The 20,920-nt window shown below is 35.8% G+C and overlaps 1 protein-coding gene across 14 annotated transcripts in view; it reads left to right on the forward strand.

Annotated features, from left to right (window-relative positions):
- NAALADL2 (N-acetylated alpha-linked acidic dipeptidase like 2) overlaps positions 1-20,920 on the forward strand; it is a 411,612-nt gene that overhangs the window by 371,888 nt on the left and 18,804 nt on the right. For all 14 annotated transcript variants that reach the window (XR_016469794.1, XR_016469793.1, XR_016469789.1 and 11 more), the window contains 2 exons: positions 10,043-10,136; positions 13,678-13,885. Coding sequence is in view for 3 of the 14 variants with exons in the window: in XM_090147729.1 (XP_090003855.1) it covers positions 10,043-10,136; positions 13,678-13,885 (302 nt within the window). In the remaining 11 variants the exon portion in view is untranslated. The remainder of the gene's footprint in view (positions 1-10,042; positions 10,137-13,677; positions 13,886-20,920) is intronic.

Below are 20,920 nucleotides of genomic sequence, written 5' to 3' on the forward strand. Positions count from 1 at the left end.
CTCCTTATTTGTTATGTTAGATGAGCCTTGGTAAAAATGTGTTCTGTGCCTCTGACACACAATGTACGTATAGCACAAAATGTTCTTATAAATTTCAGTCTACTATCAAAACACTTCTGAAGGATACTTACATTCAATTTAAAGCTATTCAGAGTACATCGAATGCCTATACGCATTGCCTTTCTACTGCAGGGGAAAAAAGAAGAAGAAGAAAATTATTATAGTCTACAAAATCTGTTTTTTATCTGTAACAGTCATTTTGATTTGACTTTTTCCCTTTGATCTGTGTGTGCGAGCACGCTTGCATACGTACGTGCATGCATATATCACTGTGGATGCTGTCAGCACTCCTACTGATTTGTGCACAATATGCATCAGTTCTGCAGTCCCTTTCCAGTTTTGGGGACAATTTATCTTGAATTTTGCATAATATGGAGAAAACAGGCTGGCTACACACTGATTACAGTATGCTGAAGAACATTATTAATTATTTTCTTCTACTTCATTTTAATGTTACAGTATTTAGAAAAAAACAACGTACCTTTCTTCTTGGACTCGTGGTCAAACTGCTTCTCTGCATCATAACATTCTCGTCTTGACACATTTTCCTCACAAGTCTTTTTTCTTCTTGCCATTCAGCTATAGCACTGCTGCCAAAATGATCTTTCTCAGCTGTCCTTTTAATCTTGCCATGTCCTCTTTCAGATATTCCTCAGGCTCCTAGCTATGTTTTGAAGCAAATTCCAACATGTTTTTCTTTCTAAATCTTTTACTTCTGTTTCAACCCTAAGCTCTTCACCTCTCCAATCTCTTCAGCAATGCCCCTTTCATCTTTTTTCAGTACAGTCATTGGATTTCTGCCTTGGTTGTCCTTACATATGGAATTCTCAGTCAAAATTTGCCTTCTTGGATGGGTTTGTTTGTTTGTTTTCCGGATTGAATCTCTCCTGATGAACACCTTTGTTCCAGGAAGTTAATGTAAAATTGGAGGCAAATCGGCATTCAGATAAGCCAAACCAGAACCAACAGGAAAACAAGAAAGCGTCACAGTATGGTAATGTCAAGGCGAGTTCAGACCTTTGAGAAGTCTTTGCAAGGCATATTGAATAGTCTCAAGTAAGCTGTACCTTTCATATGCCACTCCCCATTTCTTTGACTCTTTCAGATAAGCTTAAGACGGTCAACAAGCTTTCTCAAGTAGAGGTTTCTGAGGCATGCAATGTACTTTTGTTACACAGACACCTGTGTGTTTTATAAGTGATAAGATGCTTAAAACAGAAAGTACCTAAGGCAACCATGGTACAGACTGGAGGTAAACGTTTATTTAGCTCTTTATTTTATGAGTAACTTATGTAATTTGAGTACATAGTAACATCTCCTGTAGCGTTTTCAGATTATATGCTTTTAAAATTTATTCTCTATTTAATCTATATTGTTTCTACTGTTTTATTCTGCCTTTACCATTTTAATACAGAGATACAGTAAACATAGGGTGCAGTGGAATAAAATAGCTGACATAATTTGAATATCGTAGAAGCAGGTGTATTATTATGGCCCCAGATATGGTTATAAATCTCATTTCTAACTTCAGATAGTTATAGTTTTATTGTTAAGCTTTCTTATGAATTTTGAGGGCCATTCTATAACATGGTACATTTCTTTGAGTCTTACTTTCTCTGATTATATAAATATTCTGTGATGAAAATCATTATTTCTTAGGTGTTTATTTGGTGCTGTTCAGAGACAAGTTTGAAAGGTGAGGGAGTTTCTTTTTCAGGTAAATTGGCAGCCTCAGGAGCATGCCAGCTAATTATAAAGTACTTCATTGGGTTCATCAAACTGACCTGAGATTCCCTAAGGCTCAAGGAGTTTGTCAGACTTGGCATTTTCCCCAAGCCTAAGGGAACCTTGCTCAGTCCCAAACATATTCATCTTTAATTAATGTTTTCTTTTTAAAATAAAACAATCAATCTTCTCCCACCTTTATTTTTTCAGCTATATTATTTAAATACAGGAGGAAGTATGAGATCTCTTCCTGAAATTTAAATTCCAAATTATTAAAGTCGGCTTATTACTTCTTATTCTATGTATCTTGCACAGTATAAGTTGAAAATTAAATATCCCAATTGAAAAAAAATATCATGAAAAATTGAGAAAAATTTCATCTTTGAATTGCGATACCAGCAAGAAGCTTAAATACTTTGCTGGATTAGTAACTGCCATGTGAGCGTATCCAAGAGTAGAATTTAATCCCAGTTCTCCTAACGGAGAAATTGAGCCTTTTTGTGGGTATTGCTGTCACCTGTGGAGTTCATATGCTGGCATCTGGGAGTAAACTCAGTATATTATCCACCCAATTCTTCCCTAAGGTGGAATGCGTCTGTTAGTGTTTATGGGGCTTTTCTGTGTGAGCTATATACTAGACAACCGTGCATTTTCATCTTCCCTTGGATCCTCATCACTGTAGTTCACTAGTGTCTCTCCCTCAGGGCTACTCTATCTTCTTTAATGAACTGTCAGTGTTCCAGTCGTCACTGATTAGGGTGACCTAAATGGAAAAAATTGAGGGACCTGTGCATCGAGAGGTGGCAAAAGAGGAAAGGGCAATATTTTCCCTACATAACTATTAAATATCTCAGCTTTGCTGTGTTTGAGGGAGTGAAGGCTTTTATATGTAATGCTCACATGACTCTTTTCATAATGCTTTTTCTACTGAGTCTCTGCTGCATTGATTGTCCGAGCTTTCACTTCTGGTCCTCAAGGAACCACTGCCTCAGCCCCTCATTGAAGCTTTCCTTCACATTCTTCAATTCCTGAACTCAATTTCTTCATCTATTGTACCTGATTCTCCCCAGATTCGTCTGTCTTTTTGTACGGACTGACTGCTGTCTGGTGCACTTCATGCCCACTTAGAAGACATCACAACTGCAAATTAAACTAGTTACAGCTTAAGATTCCTCTTATAGCATTTTCTCATCTTCCTTTAATAAATAACCAGTCAGGTTTGACGCAATTTGAAGGTCTTGCTATTCAGTGAGTTTAAGACAGTGGAATATAAATGCATCCCAGTGTTCTGATATCATCATCATTAACATTGAAAAGTGTATAAGTGAAACTGGTATAGATGAGGAAAAATAGAATAAAAATGTGCTGTTGCAGTAATGGAAGAAAAAGGGAGAATTAAGAACATCAAGGAGAATGACTTAGGTACTGAAGCAGATTATATGCATTATTTTAATTAAGAGTGCCTAATAGTACATATGATTTCCTTTGAATAATAATTGCATGCTGATGAAGTATGATTAGAGACTTTTTTTTCCTTAGGAGTTCAATTAAATCAAAACCATTTCTGTAAACGGGGAGTGATTAAAAAGATGATATTGAGGTCTAAACTGAAAGCTGTAGTTGAAGATTCATATTGCAGATTTCTTCATTATCACTCTCCTCTGATGACCGTTATCTAGTTTTTGACAATGCCACAAGTATCAGGCTCAGTCCTGCATATTCAGCATTAAGAACTGATATTACAGATCATGCGGAAAGTGAGCAAGTATTTGGATGTCCTTCAGTGTATGAGTCTGGCCTTGGTCCTAGTTCAGGAAGATTCTTGGCTCATGGAACAATCACGATCCATCTGAGTGGATACTTTGATCAGTTACAACTGCCAGGCAATATACAGTTTGCTGTGCTAAAATCTGTATTACTTTTTAGAATACTTCTGAATCTGGGTGATTACACTGTTGCTTGTTTTATCTGCTAGTCAGTACTCCCTGACTTGCAAAACCCTGCCAACCGTCTGGCAACTGTTAACAAAATTATCACTTCTCTTGCTGATTCTCATCATCCTGTGCTTTAATTCACCTGTATCTAATGAGTAAGGAAGGCTGGTTGAGCTAGCATCTTCATTGGAGTCTTAAACGCGTCAGGGAAAGGCATGAAGAACATGATGACTTCTAGCTCTACATACCAGTACATAGGAATCCATGCTGATATAGCTTGTCTGTTATCCTAACAGATGGTATTTGCTTTCTTTACTTTAAACTTTCCTTAGCTGTTTACAAATACTCAGCATTGCTTGTCCTAATGTCTACTGCAGCATGCAGTTAGCTTCTTGTATGTTCTATCCTTGGAATGCCTGTATTACATAAAAATGAAAAGATAGGCTTTGTAGTCTTGGTTTAAATTGATGGAGATCAGTCCAAGGTGAAAGTTCTGTGTACAGTCATTGTCACTAGAGGTCTTTGCTGCTGATTTGTGCAAACATATTTTGTTTCATGTTTTATTACGTATTCCTTTCTCTCCCACAACAACAGCTAAATCCATTTCCTCAAGACTGTCCATAACCAGCTTCAGGCTGTAAACATTGTTTCTTTAAAAAGGATCTAGCACTGGTTTCCAATTCTTTTGCTGTACCTGAAGGGGGTCGGAGAATTTAAAAGGTCAATTTGTGTGCAATGATGTGTTTATTGGAATTCTATATGCAAATCAGTCAGCTTTAAAACAATTTTTTCTTTATTTGTTACACTCAAATCCCACAGTTGGTAACCAGAGCAACCTGGCTTTAAAGTTGGAGATAAAAAAGAATTAATGCTGGAACAAACTTTTAAAATTCTGTTTAAGAAATATAGCATAGGGGTTTGCAATAGTGTAAAGATTTACGTCCTCATGGTGAGCAGTTCACCCAGTACTTATGGTGCTCATAGTGCAGAAGGGCATCTCTTATATCCTTTGGCAAGCTCATAGCTACCCACACTAGGGGAAAGGCTAAGTGTCTTCAACTTTTTTTTTTTTTTTTAACAAGAGGCTTGAATTTTATTGGCCTTTCTAGAAGATGATTTATCTGACACTTTCTTTGCACCTAGATACCACTGAAATTTGACAGACATAAATATGAAATACATGATTATAAACTCATCATCAAGAGTATTGCTGTTTACCACATACTTCAAAGACATGAAATTTCTGTTTATATGCAGGAAAAAAGAAAGTGACTTCAGAAAATCCCCCTTTCTACTGCTAAACCTCCCACACAAGGGACTGTGCTTTATAGTTAACTTCACAGTTTCCTATGTAAGTATTACCACTGTGTCTTCTGTACAGACATGAAATTACTCTGCCTCAGTTCCAAAAGTGCCTGTTCATTTATGCATGTGCCATTACCTTGGACATTGAGTTAATGATCCCTGTTCTCTGTTGCTTGCTGTAACAAGAACATGAGAACTGCCATAAGGGGCCAGACATCAGCCCAGTTTCCAGTCTCTCTGTACTTCCAATTAATTTATATAAATATTTAAAATATAGGAATTTCTACACATGCACAGCCACCAAACCAGAGATGAGTATGAGTTTATTTTATGTGCCAGTAATGTAAGGCACTGGAATGAATGACCCCCTACCAAATGTGAATGAAATCTCTAGGAAATTTACTTTCAGTCTTCTAAGTTCTGTATATTAATGCTGGCTAACAAATTAGGTTTCAGGCAAGTTATCACATAGGAAAATCCTTTTGACCTTAATCTCTCAGTGTGTCAGTCTTGACAAGAGTCATGCAGAAGAGGTAGCACATGCCTGTAAATAGAGAACTTATGTGCTCCACAGTGAGCTGCCCAAGCTACCGCAACTCCACTGTGTTTTAATGTGTAATGTAACTTTTGGGTTGCCTGACGCTGTGTGCCACTTTAATAAAATAATTTAAGTATCAGATACCATCAAAGAGGGAGAATGGATGCTTTGTTCATTAACGTTTTTACTTCCTAGTCAGTATTTACCATACTGAGAATAAATAAAACGTTTTGAAATTATGCAGGGAATGCTGAAATAGAGTTTTTAATATTTATTAGATCTCAGGTATGATTTATAGTTCCCTTGGTTACAAACAGCTATCAAACAGCTATAGTTATGGATCACTGTGCTCTAGTTCACCTGTTGTAGCCATGGACTCCTTGTACTCTTTTCTCAGAGAGCCCTCTACTGACTTTAAACGCAGTATTTGGAGACAAATATCAGATAGCCCAAAGTATCACGTGAGCTGTGGTGTTAATACGTGTCATGATACTGAGGTACATTTCAGTACAAAAACAATTATAGTACTGTTGAATTTTTGAGAAGTTCTGAATTTTCAAAAGTTGACAGCTTTAGTTCAAAGCAAATATGGTTGCATGCATATGACCAGATTTCTGTTTCTTTGTCTAATCAGGGGAGTATCCTTCTGGTGCTTCATAAAAGTAGAAGGTAGAAAACCAGTCATTTACTCATCCACATGCCACAGGCTTTTCTTTTATGACCTGGTTAGCTTTTGGGGGTGCTGAATAAAAGAAGAACAAGTGTGAAGACTGATTATACAGGAAAAATGTGTAAGGTACATTGAGATCTCCATGTTAAAAACACTTTTTAATTTATCATGAGTCTCATGATTACTGCCATTCATCCTGTAATACTGGGTGCTGAAATCGTGCCATTGCTTGGCAGGCACAGGTTTCATTTAAATAGACTTTGTTTCTTGTGTTTAAAAAATCTGTTAATTTGATGGAGGTCTGGAAAAGAAAAAAAAAACAGCAGAAAGTAAATTTGGGAAATATACCCATATTATCAAATATTTAATTTTGCAGGATGAGAAGGCTGATTATTTTAATGTTTGAGTGATTATTTTAATATTTGAGATTGCTATTGTTGGGATTCTGAGAGGGGATCTTAATGCATGCAGAGATTTATTCCTTATTTGCACAGATTTGGAGATCGAAATCATTGTTGATGTTTGGGTTAATGCCATTGGATCACAGCAGATCACTGTGCTGGTCTCTACAAGTGCAAAGGGAGTTCTTGGTGCAGAGAAATGTACTCCTGAGGTTAGACGATGCAACAACCTATCCCAGATGTTAAACTGTTTAATTTACCTTCAAAAGAATAAAAAAGAAGAAAAACAGGGTTAAAGAGTATTTATGCCATGCTGTTATTAACACCCTAAACATCACAATGTCTTTATATGCCCTTTCTCAGCCATGAGCATATATGATAGGATGGAAAGCAGATTGTCATCCCTGCATTGTCCATCTAAAATGGACAGCAGTTAAGATGTAAAGATTTAAGACATGTCAATAATAGCATACAGATTCATCATAAAAAAACATTTTCTGTGATGAAGGTGTTCCCCTCCTCCTCCAATTTTAGCTCGTTTTCCTATTTACAATGTGAAAAAGCTAACAAGATAAAGGATGTTTCTTATTTACATAGATGAACACATCCTGTATTTAATCCAGTTGCTATTTTATGGTTGTGCTGTCTTTTGGGGATAGAGCTGACTTTTATTTGCTTCCTATAAAGAGTCTTATACTGTAAGGTAAAAGATCTTGAAAAATGTTACCTTGTGTGGTTCATAGTTATAAACCTCTTTTGAATATTCAGATTTATTTTGCAATATACCGTGTAACTACCATTATCATTGTGGTTTTGATACTTATATTTATCTTGAAAGTAATTGGAAGTTTGTTAAATGTCTTTTAGTTTACTGAAAATTATCTTTACCAAAATCAAGTGTGGTAGCAAAGTTATTATTTCTTCATTTTAAATTGTAAAAGAAAAGAGTTTCAGATTCAATTAGTATTTGAACTAGTATTTGTTTCTTTAGTCTGGATGACTGTGCATATGTTACATCAGTCATACGTGCTGTGTGTACATTATGTATAAATGTTACTGAGAAGCGTTCATTAGTGTTATAACCAGTTCAGTATGGGAATGGAATAAATTATGCTGCTGTACTATTTCAGTTTATGAGAAAATAGTTGCATTTATTCTTTACTAAGTTATTCTTGCATTTAATAATTCAATAGTCAGTCTGAACCATTTCTCAGTGGGGAAAAGGGGTCAGAAGCTTATCTTTATTTTCTGTGTATATTCTGTGTTGTACTCAGGGGAATGGTATATCCAAAAATAAGACTATAAATAAGAAATCAGTGGCCTTTCTTGTCTTGGTGCATTATGTGAATTTGATATATGCTTCTGCAGAATTATTACTTACTCTGTTCAAACCAGTGCTCTGAGTTTTCCCTTGTGTGATTGATTATTACTTCTGGATTAGCCCCCAAAGTGCATGATTTAATAAACACCACTGTTATCTATGTACTATCACACAAATGTCTGTAGCATTACTTGCAGAGTAATAAAGTTTCCAGAATGCTTTGGTTAGTCATGATATTTTTTTGTAGAATTGCATTTGAACAGCAAAGAGAAAACTTGAGTCTTCTGTAATCAAAAAGCAAAATTACTTGGAAGAAATAGGAAAGAGTGTCATAGAAGGATTTCAGTGTTTACTCTTGTATGGCAAAATTTAGAATTCAGTGGGTTTGGGCTTGATATAGAATGCCTTTTCTTTAATAGGATAGTATTTCTTTGCCACAATTTCTTTTCCAAAGCAACTCACAGGTTGTTGATGTTGTAGGCAGTTGTGCCTTGAAGTTCGATGCAGGACAACGAAGGATTTTACATGGCATTTGAACATCTAGAAACAGATGTTTGCAGTTGCTTATGGCTGGATGATATGAACTTGTTCTTTACTTCTCCTGATAATATCCTGACATAATATTACTTCCTACTTTTCTTCTACTTGACTTTGGCAGCATTTTCTTTCCTAGAAGTAAATCTCAATAGATCCTCCTACATTGGAGGCTGCAGTCTGATATGCAGCGTATTCCTTTCGTCTCTATATCAACTCAGTCTGTGGCCAGATCAGAAACTATTTTCTAAATGCTTTCTTAGAATTGTTGTTGGAGTTCTATTAATCTTTCTCCAGGAAACTTATCTTCCTGGTTTTACCGTTTTCATCCACTTTCCAGGGAGAAACTTTTCCTCTTCAATTGCTGTACTATTGTTTTCAATGTTATTGAGGATTGTTGTCTTTTTCTACTTGGTTTTATTGTAGAATTAAAATGCTACTTTCAGCATAGCTGCTATCATATTGCTTTTGAGGGACAGATATTATTTTAACCCCCCAACACCTGGGGAAGCATTGAACAATATGATTTTCTTCAGTCCACATTTTTACCAACAGGATCACCATCACCTGCAGCCATCATTCCATTTTAAAGCACAGCCTTACAGCTGTTTTTATTCTTTTTGCAATATCAAGTACGAAAGAGATGAATGAAAGTTTCTTGCATGGTCTTGTCAGAGTGTTTTTATAGCTGCCACAAACAGTGATGGACTTGGCAGCCTAGAGATCAGAATGCTCTGTTTAATCACAGGCTAAGTATAGTCCATCAGAAAGACACATTTCTAGACATAGCCTCTGTATCATGTCTAAGCCTTGAGCTGGAGTATGACTTCTATAAATGAAAAAACAGTCAGTCCTTGGCCTTGCCTCTTAAACTGCTGAAAAGAAGCATTCAGAGCACTGAGTTTCATGACATGCTACTATCTATTCCAAGGTGGACTGAGTTCCCTTTCACTTATTTGAGAATTTCTTTCTGTAAGGTATTGAGAAAATCCAGATCAGTAATTGTACATCTCTGTGTATCAAGTTGTTACTTATCTCTTTAAGATAGTTTTCAGGTGTGCTTATATTTAGCCATGTGATTTCTAGACAAGACTTTGATTTGAAGTTCCTTAATGTTTGTGTTTTGTTTTCTTTTCTTTTCTTTTTTTTTTTTTTGTAAGTAAACTCTTAAAATCTGATAATTAAAACCAGAGAACTAAAAGGACGAACCTCATTTCTATTTATAGGAAGTTGAGATGTTTTATTTGAAAACAAAGCAAAACTAAAGCAATGCAGAGGCTACTGTAATGTTCTAGTTCAAAAGGAAAATACTGGGTATAATTCTTTTATGCATTCATGATTTATAATCCCTTTCCATCTTTTCACTTTGTAAGCGAAAGACAATGGTCTATTTTTTTTTTTTCCTTTTCACAGGGATGTGCCTGTGGGATAGTAATCATTTCTTTCTTGAAGATCAAGTATAATCAAACTGTGTTTGATTCAGAAGAAGTTCTGGCTATTAAAATTGTTATAAACTATTTGACAATTTTGTGTGTATTTTCTTGTATTTTTCAGTTTTCAGGACATGCAACTTTGCAAATTGCCAGTGAACCAGTTTTGCCATTTAATGCCCTCGACATCGCTCTGGAAGTTCAGAACAGTCTGAGAGGTAATTCTTAGAGGAATGTTAGAGAAAAAAGGGGTCATCCACTCCGTGATACAGATTTTCCATTTCCACTTGAATGATAGCCTGTGATTTTACTAGCTAAACACATCATTATATAATACTTTTTTTGGTAAATAAAGCCATAAATTGTTTATATTTCTTCTGATGTTACTGTGTTAGTTAGTTAATAATTGGTGTTAGAATCTCATAATTGCAGTCAAAGATAACAACCACTGTGACTGAACTCCTTGTTTTTAATTCACTTCAAGGCTGCATTCGGTACACGCTAGAGAGGGCTTCTGATCCCGCTGCTATTTGTCTCTGAAATTTTAGCTGTCATCTTCCTTGCTTGATTACTGCCATAGCTCCCCTTCCCAGTGGGACATACTAATTTTTTTTTCAACCATGACAAAGCACGATCATTTACCAATGCATATCACCAAATTGTGGAACCATTAGAAGGAATCTCTGGAAATCATCCAGTCCTCCCCCCTGCTAAAGCAGGTTCCCTGGAAGCTCTGTATTTGAAGCTGAATGATCTTGATGTGTTTCAGACAATGGGCTGGGGCTAGAGGTACAAAAAGTTCCTGGGCTTAAAGGAAGCAAAATTAATTGGTAGATGCAGATATAATTGAGCGCTTGGCACTATTTTGTGGTGTAGGACGAATGCTTTGATATGAAATTTCTCTATCAAGATGGTGGATCCATTATTAATACTGTCGGTGAGATTTCCTGTTTTGACATATAGGGAAGCAAAAGCTGTGATGTAAAGCTCTTTAGCTGACTCAGTGTCAGTTGCCTGTTTCTTCTGATCAGTTAGGCCCTTTCTTCTTCTCAGAATGGATTTTTTACAGATGCTATGGCAGCTGAAATACTTGTGATGATAATAGCAGGTAGTGCTAGCAGGAGTTAAAAAATAATCTGGTTTTTGATAAGCTATTTCCAGGAAAGTCTGCATAACTTTCCACAGGCCTGGCTCAACTCATACATTTCAAAACATCATTCTGAACTCCCTGTCCTTAGAAAAATCAATACAGAAACATATCTCTGTCATTTATTTGATGACTGCACGCTCATTGCCTACAGCTATCTACTAGTCTTCAGCTTGGGAACATTTCACCTGCTTGACCATATTTCCCTGATCATTTGGGATGCTCTTCAGAGTTGCTCACTGCATATCCCTGTAACGTTCAGAGAGTTTTCTCTATTATTCCCACCCATTATTCTTGACTCCTAGTGAAATGAAAAAGGCAACGGTTATCTATATGTATAACAGAAATACCTTATTTGCTGTGAAATGCTGACGTCTTCAGTGTCCTTTCAAGGATATTACGTATCAATACTGGTAAACCTTACATAAGAAAATGATGCAAAAATGCACTTTCCATGAAGAAAGCATTTGGTACTGAAATAGAAGGATGGGCATCTATTCTGTATCAGTACTCCATATTCGGTTCAGCAGCTCTGTGCAAAGCCATTGATAATTTCCTGTGTGTTGATGTGCATAATAAAATGTCACAACATGCCTTTTTAATGTCTCTTTGAAAAGAGACTTGTAGTAGCAACGGCAGATTAGTTTGCTTGGGCAGCAGCAGTCATGGTAGGAAAATCAAAGCTGATGGCAACGTATTTGTTGCACTGAGAATGTCCTTGGATTTATGTTTCTGCCCCCTTTAGCATAATTTCTACAAAGCTTTCACTTTCAGATTTTCTACTGCCAGATCTGATCATCCAATTTTGCACAGCATGAAAATTTTTCTCGTTAATACAGCATCACACTATAGCCAATCCTGAATGTTCAATCTAATCAAAACCTGAAGCAATTTCCCCTCTTACGTGCAAACACATGTTCATGTGCATGGAGTGTGTCATGCCTTACGTGATGTTTTATCTGTTCCTATTCTTCCTAGGCAAGCACATTGGTCCTAGGGGGCACAAACACAATTTAAAAATGTTAAATCACTCTCACTGCTTTTCATTAGAGCAGGTGCTTTCACAAGGAAAGGCTACTATGCTCAGAATCTGTAAAATAACAATAATTATATATATATATATATATTTGATGTAACCTATTACTGAATACAATCCAGTTACATTTAGAAAGTGTAATTTAGAAAGTTCAGCAGTATAATTCACTGATTGAGAGCATAATACATACTCTTGAGTCACTTTCCTTTGCTTGCAATTTTATTTATTCAAGAACTAAACAACTACCTCAGATGATTCATCATGATTCATACTGGAAAGATAAGGACAAAGAATACAAATATAATGTCACTGTTTTCTCTTGAGGGAAGAAATGCTTCCATTTTCTTCTTTTATCTGTAGAATCATCACAGAGTGTTTTAAGTCGTTATTAGTTAACTTATTTGGAAATCATTTGCCCTTCCAATCCCAGCTTTTCAACTTGAGCAAAGCATAAATCACAGTTTCCTTTGGCACTGAAGTCCTGTGTGTTGCGATATAAACCACTGATGCCCTTAAAGCAGTGTCTGTAGTTCTTTCTGACCACAAACTGAAGTGTTTGTTTTATAACGCTTGCTGGTTTAAGATGTGATGTGATCTGTGCTTTTCACTGAAACTGAAGGAAATGTAGGTGGTTTAGGGACAAAATGAATACTATGGAGAAGCAGTATAAGCATTTATTGCATTTTCTTTGTTTGAAAGTGTGGTCTGAATGGATTAATTTCCAAATACGGAATGATGTATTTTGCCTTTATCTATCCCTTCCTGTTGAAGCCATAGCTAGTGTTTACAATCATTTATATCATATTCAGAATAAAAATTATAAATATTGTATGTTAGAGAATGAAGTGCTCGGTCAAAACCAAAGCATTACTTCTAACAATGAATTTAAACCTTTCCATACTGCCTGCTGCAAGTCCCAGGGTGAGATCTGCACAGTGCCTGCAAGGTCTTCAGCTGTGCAGGAGATTTATCTATGATTTGAAAACAGAGGATACAGATATTTTGCAAAATATTCCAGCTGCACAAAGTTCATATGCTTGGAGAATAGTTTTCTGGGGTATTGGCCTAACTTACTTTATATTCCTCCAGACTCAATGAGGAGGATACCAAACCTGTATGTGAGAAGTGTTGTTAAGCCACGGATTTTGAAATGTTGAAAGAAATTTAATGAAACACCATAAATTATATTTTTTTTATATAGCAGTCAATATGGAATCTAAGCACAAGCCCCTCTTTCATGCTTGAGAGCAATAGCATCCAATGGCATGGAATGAATACGGTCTCAGAAGGCAACTTTACTGATACTGACAGTTAAACGTTGCTTCCTTCGTGGCTGATTTTTGAATGGTAGGTTACAAACTCGTAGTTTATGAAATCCTAAAATATCAGAGTCCGTATCAACCCTTTGAAAAACAGATCAGAGCATATGGACAATGATCTGTGGCTTTCCTTGGCCCGTTACATAATTCTTAAGAGGGAAAGGAGGCTCAGGGTCTAACTCAACTGTTATTTTTAATTTATGAGCGAGAGTTCTAAATGATGTTACCAGAAACACTGGCAACTGTCTTTCTCTTAGTGTTCCTAGGTGAAGAAGTAGATGCTTCTCAACTACTTGCAATGGCATCACGCCTGAGAGACACTGCAGAATTGTTCCAATCAGATGAGATGCGCCCAGCTAATGACCCAAGGGAGAGAGCTCCTATCAGAGTCAGGATGCTCAACGATGTGCTGCAAAGCCTGGAAAAAAGCTTCCTGGTTCAGCAAGCTCCTCCAGGACTTTACAGGTAGGATGTTTTACATGTTCCTTGTTTGACCTAAAATGCTAATCTTACCCTGCTTGTTTTTCAGAACTGTCATTGCCTTCTAAAAGAAATTGCAATGAGTATCCAAGATTAAGGCTTTTTTTGTCCCATATTTTCTGCAGAAAACATAAATTCATTACATTACAAGAGGTCATTAGAATGCAGCAGAGTAGCATTTCAGTCATGACATCGCTGCTAACAAGATGTACTTGTGATGGCAACTCAGGCAGCGTGACAGATACTTGTATTAGTTGGTACAGTAAGCTTTTAAAAATGGAAAATATTTTGAAGTCTTATAGTGCTTTACAATCTCCATTTATATTTTATTTAAAACTTGTGTAGTTCATTGAAAATTCAGAATTATACAAGATCCTGTGGAGCATTATTTAACATATTTAATTATATAGTTCTTGTCTGATTTTCAACCAATTGGAGACAACGCACTGCGGTGAGTGATAGAGCCTTAGTCACCATTCATCACATCCCGTCTTCTGTTAGATTTTTTCTCTAACATGTATTCAGCTGCACTAGCCAGGTAGGTCTTAAAATATCATCATTATTCTATCTTTTGCTTTTTACTTTTTAAGAACGTCTGCAGATCTGTATCACTGACCCACAGATTCCTTGGCCCCACATACATGTTTCGCATAGTGTGGGCTACAAAATGAAGGCACATGGCGTAGATTTAAAGGACTCAGCAGCAATGACTCATACATACTTTCTATTGGGGGCATCACCTGGCAGAACTGTCCATATAGCCATACCCAGGTTTCGCTGTAGAGGGAAATGATTGGCATACCCAAAAAAGAGCTCAGGAATCAGCTAGCATACATATACAGTAGACAGACCAGAGGGAGCATTACACAGAAGGAATTGAAGGATCTGTGTTATGTGAGAATATCAATGTGCTTACAGACATAGCTAACTGAGGTAATAAAACACTACTTTGTTGCAACTGATGGGAAAAATTGTCAAATGCCTGTTTAAATTGGTGCAAGTGACTGTTTCAAGCGGGCACAAATTAGACAAATGTTAGAAGTAGACTTTGGGAGAAAAGCAAAAAGATACAGCATCAGGAGGAAGAGATTCTGCCAAGCATTAAGAATGGCATAAAACTAATGCAGTCACCTTTTAACAATACCAAAATGGAAAGACAAGGTAGTTGCAGTGAGCTCTACCATGTCAGTGAATAAGATTCTCAGATCTATAATAAAGAAAATATAATAATGATGTTTGGGGAGGGGCTAGTTTACTTAATTCCTGCCATGACTGCATTCGTAATATAAAGAAACACAGTGAAATGTTACTAAAGAAATAATAGTATTCCAGGTTTAGCACTGGTGTCTTTCTTGTTTGAACTGGTTTGATGTAGCAAAGAAACCATAAAAATTCTGAATATAACATCCATGTTGCATCACAGCAATAGATCACTGAATCTGTCCCTGTGTATGAATTTATCCTGATATTTAAAAAAAGAAAAAAGGTATACCAAAACTTAGGATTCCAATGAGATGAATTTTTGAGGTCTTATAATGTTCTAATTCTTGCAGTGCTTGCAGTATTAATGCTTGTTATTCAGCAAGTTGTAATTGCTAGAGATACAGGTATAACGTAAATTAAGTTTTTCACCTTCCTGCTCACAGCAGCCCTTAGCACAGAGTGCAGTACTTACACTGGCAAAGTCGATGTGGTGGAGGTGAAAGTTTCCTCTCCTGATTTCATTAAATGCGATACAAGATTTAAGAGCAGATGATAAGGTTACTTCAGAGTCTGTGGGGAAGCATTGCCTGTGGCTTTACTCTGAACTATTTTACCTAACCTTATGTGTAGTACATAAAGTAATGTACACCTTATGTACCATCATTTTGATACTTTAAAAAATAAATTTAAAAAAGCATTATTTGTACTGTTAAAAAAGTATAGAATCATAGTGTAGGCTTAAATTTAATGCAAACAGTATCAGGGGCTGAGGTAGACTTCTGAATTCCTTTCCTGACCTCGAAAATCATTGGTATACCTTCTTCTGGAAAAAAAAAAAAAAAAAGTTATCTAGCAGTATGTCTGTATTTGGATTATTTTTCTCAGATTAGAGTGGAAGTCCATCTACTAATTGATGCAGTTATACAAAAGTGTTTTGTGTTATGAAACTATTATTGAATAGTATCACACGTACACTAGGAATATTTGGGGGAAAAAAATGTACCTTTTTGCTTGTATAGCTTCATACTTTACTTTTTGTAATTTGGTAAAGAAAACAAAACAAAAAAGTCAGTCTCATAGCCAGGACCTCATATGCCATGTTTCATGCCAGTGGGAAGATGGATGGGCAAGTTATAAAGCCCTGAAATAGGGGTTTATAATGGAGATGCTGGCAGCCCTTTAACTATAGCAGCACAAGCAGTGCAGCAATAAATACTATGCTTCATCTGTAAACAGAAATTTAGGATGCAGTTTGCAGCCTTGACCTTCAGGCTCCAACTGTGTTTAGATCATTAAGATTCCATAAATACTGTAATTTATAGCGTTCTGAAGGAAGAATTTGTGTGCACAGTAAAGTACGTATTCTTCATGAAAAAATGATTGCTTCCTGTATACCCATTTGGGCTCATATTCTCAACCTCAATCAAAATATTTGACAAATTTGCTGAAGTTTAGGCATCATTTTTAGGCTTGTGTTTTGTCCTAATTCACAACTTTCTGGAACTATGCTGTTTGGCTGTTCTAGAAGTTGAACAAAAAAGAGTGGATTTTTGCTTTATTACAGGAGGAGGGTTGAAACCTACTTGTGCCTGTCAACTACAGGGAGCTAATACATCTTTCTCGTTTCTTCTTTGTATTTTGTTCTCTCATTGCCATAGCTGTGGCCGCTTCTTGCTGTATATATGTACTGTGTTTGTGTCGATTCCTCATTCCCATCATTGTCATGCAGTAATATTTGATGCATTATTCATCTATAATGAGCAATAATATTATTATGGTTACTAGCATAATTCAAATCATGGATAATTATATTAAGATGCTCTGATTAAATTTAAGTGACGAGGACTGACATCAGCAGGTTGTTTGGTACAATGTAAGTGTAAATGATTTTCCTTTTCTAGCTGAACTTCATGAAAATTTGACAGTACCGTTCTCTTCCCATGGTATTCTGTTTCCATTCAAGACGGAAGTATACAATTGCAGCTTTCATCAAAATATTTTAGTCTTATCAACAAATTTTGGCAGAATTAAAAATAATTTTTAAAAATGTGTTGAGGAAGGATACTGCAGTCATAAATAAATGCAGATTAAAGCAAAGACCTGGGGCAATTTCTTGGCAATGAAAGCAGCTTAGCTTGTCTGATATTGTCATGACTAGCTGAGAGATGTTTTCTCTTTGTCTCTTTCATGAACATCTTTGTCTTTTGTGCATCAGCGAATCAATTCGTACATTCTAAAAGTCTTGTGCCATGTTTTTGCATCTCTCTATGAACACCAGAAGCACTGGTACTAGCAATACCTCAGTAACAGAATAGCATGATGCCTTTAGCACTGAACAGCAAGGTAATCTGCATTGTAGGTAATTTCATGCCACTCCAGTGTTTGTTGTGCACTAAAACAAAACAAACTACTGCAGTTTTTCTGTTTCTTACTCCACGAATTTTAAGTTTCTGTGCTTCCCTTCCAGTCTTCTAGAAACTCATGCCATAGTTACTTTTCTCTTTTTTTATTTGTTTGTTTTAGTTTCACCATTGCTTATCTGCAGCTTGGTCCTCTTTTCTTTTCATTTCCTCCTGCTCATTTGCATTTTCTGACCACTTGTTTGGCTCCTTTCTCTCCAACAGACATTTGACAAAATGTACTTTTTGTACTTAAAAATTCTTACTTTTTTTGCCTTATTCCTTGAAACTCTACATGGTTTGTGCACTCAAATCAGTTTTTCTCAGTTGAAGTTAGAGATGATGAGTTCAAATATTAAACATAGAAAAAGTTAAGCTTAGCTTCACGAAGAATTGCTTTTAGCTAATGGGAACTTGTGGCTGGGGGTGCAGCATGGATAGAGGAGGAAATAAGGTATTTTATTCATAACTTTGGGATGGATCCTGACCTGCTCCTTCCCAGCCCCTGTGATTTAATGTTGATGGAGCTGTGGTAATTGGTTCACTGGGTCAAATAGAATCTCTCTAATTTCTTCCACTGGGATACTGACTCCTTAACTTTCATCTGTGTGTGGAGCAACTCAGTTATCCTAGCATAGATCAGTACTGGTTACTTATTTGATAGTGCTCTTAAAAATTCCTGCTGAAGTTATGATTTTTCTCATGACTGATAGTTGTGCTGAATTATGCCCTTTCTTAATGCTGAGAAGGCGGAATAAAGTCAGTATAATGCATACTGAGAACACCTGATCTGAGTGGCAATTTAAATGGCTTCTCCATAAGGATCAAGTGTATACACAGTGACCACGAATCAACAACTATATTTGTTATCTTGTATGTTTTTACTATTTTATGAACATTTGCTGCATAAAGTAATACTGAATTAGACATCTTCAGAGATGTAATTATGATTGACTTTAAAGCTCGTGTAAACAGAGAATATGAAAATCTTTTCATTGTACTTGCAAAAGCAGAAAACCACTATGATTAGAGATTGTATCATGGCTGGAAACCAGCTTTCTCATTTCCCTGATATGAATGGCAGACCTGAGTGTATATACCTTTATTTATAGCTTCTTGTGAATTTTCTTCCATGTTTTCAACTAGATCAATTTTCACACTTCTAGAACTGCAGTTTGCATTGGACCCATTGTATTTCTGAAACAGTTTGTATCAGTATGTGACATAATAGAGCATTGGTGGCCGTGAAAACAAAACTTCATCCAGGACATACTGTTTGTCATACTACCCTCAAAAGTGCATAAATTTCACCTTGTAATAAATCGGTGTCTTTTTGTTATAAATACATTTATTTGACTGCATGACCTGATTAGATTTTTAGCCCAATTCAACTGTTTTTTTTTTTTGCTGCTTGTAGAAATCCTCTCACAGAAGGCTTGTCAGGGAGATCTGTGCAGGTGTATCATGCCAATTGCTAGCAAGTTGTCTCATTACATTACAGTTTCCATTTAGTTTCCATTGTTACTGAATAGACCAAGAATATTTGATTACAGAGAAAATAGGCTATGTACTCATAAAGTTGTATAACAAATATTAGATTTAGATTTTATTACGTTCAATGGTAACTCAATATTTAACCATTATTTTATTCTTAGGAATAGTAACATCAGTAACATTTCTTAGTTCCAAGAAGTAAATGGTCCTACATTTTGGTCATGACAGATAAGAACCACAAGGATATGTGTGAAATATTAGTCTGGAATGTTTCTTAAATGTAGTATAAAAATAAGCAGAATTTACTGGGGAAGTAGTTAATGTGTAATTGTCCCTCCCAAAGGGTATTAACTAGGCCACAGCACTTAGAAATTTAGTGGTGAGATCTTTAATGGGAAAATTATCTTAATTGTGATTTTGAAACTGTAAATATTGTGTATATATGCTGTGGAATGTAATAGAAATATAACTTTGGTCATTACTTTAAAGGGTGCTTTATGATATCGTTAATTATTTATCTAATAATTACTCTTACCATAAGGACTGTTCTAATTTTGACAGTGGTCTCACAGGCTTTATGGTATGGTTGCTTAAGATGATAAAGCTAGTCAGCATGAGAATGAGAGCTGGAAATTGAGGTCAGATAAGTTTAATGCCTCAGGAATTGGACACTACTTCTTGCAGCTTTGTTTATAAATGCTATTCCTCCATAGGAATCGGATGTTTTACACAGCTTCTGTATAAATATCTACAAAGCCTTCAGATCATCAGCTGCAAGCTATTTGGAAATAATTTTATTAATTGACTTCCCTCAAGTTCTTACAAATAGTAGCACATCTGCTTTGAATTTGAGTATTACAGATTAAGACATCCTTAAAAGAAAAAATAGTTTCTTCCAAATTATTCAGCGTATGTTTCCTTCATTTAAAAATCAAGGGTAGCTTAAATCAAAGAACAACATGCTTATATTTGTTACCAACAGCTGCATTATTTGAGATTTAGTGAACTGTATCTCCTACCAGATCTTGCTGGTAAATAACTCCTTAAAGTACAGTTAATACAGTTTAATGCATACCTCACTATGAAGTATAAATATGCAGGTCCTAGTTCTAAGAAATTACAGAAAAAATATTGAAGGATTTTTTACGTGTATGTGGAGTTGCATATAAAGGATGAATACTCTATGGCAGAAAAATCTAATAGTGTTTGTGTGGCTTTTTCAGATACATCTAGACTAACTCGATTTCTGTAAAACCCTAGAGAAAATCATGCCTGATTAATTAAAGGAACACTCTTTAGCTGTGATAAATAGTGGCTTGCAACTTCTGAAGTACAGTTGCATCCTAATGCTTCTTTATCTTTCCATTTCCATTCTGTGAAGTTTTTCTGTACTGCTGAATTTGTAGAAGTGATTCTTCTACTGACAGGTCTTATTTACTGCAACATAAGTAATAAATAACTTAGGGAAACTGAGCAGATTTTCAACAGTGGAAAAACTGAGTGAAAGGTAAAGTTGATGTTCAGCCCTTGCAGTAAGGCTTATTAGTCTACCGAAGGTCCTGACAAAGATCTGAGGCTTGCAGGGGGCAACAGGATGAAATTTAAGCTAGATTGCATTAGGCTTTAGCAATAATTCAGTAAGAGATTGATGTTTTATGACAATACATTCATTATCTTTAAAAAAGTGTTGTAATCAAAGATAACTGTAGGAAAATAAAAAAATATTAAAAAAATGTGTCTTGCAACCAGCTATCATTACAGTTTGCTTTCCTTTTTTTTTTTTTTTTTTTAACTTTGTTTATTTGGCATGCAATCAATCCAAAACCTCGAGATGCTGCAAAGAGCTGCCAAAATCAGGATTTTTTTTTTCAACACTGCCTGTAATAATCTGACCTCTCAGAAATGGATTCAGACTTTGAATAAT

This window comes from Phasianus colchicus, chromosome 10 (genome assembly GCF_987193195.1).
Source record: "Phasianus colchicus chromosome 10, bPhaCol1.hap1.1, whole genome shotgun sequence".
NCBI lineage: Eukaryota > Metazoa > Chordata > Aves > Galliformes > Phasianidae > Phasianus > Phasianus colchicus.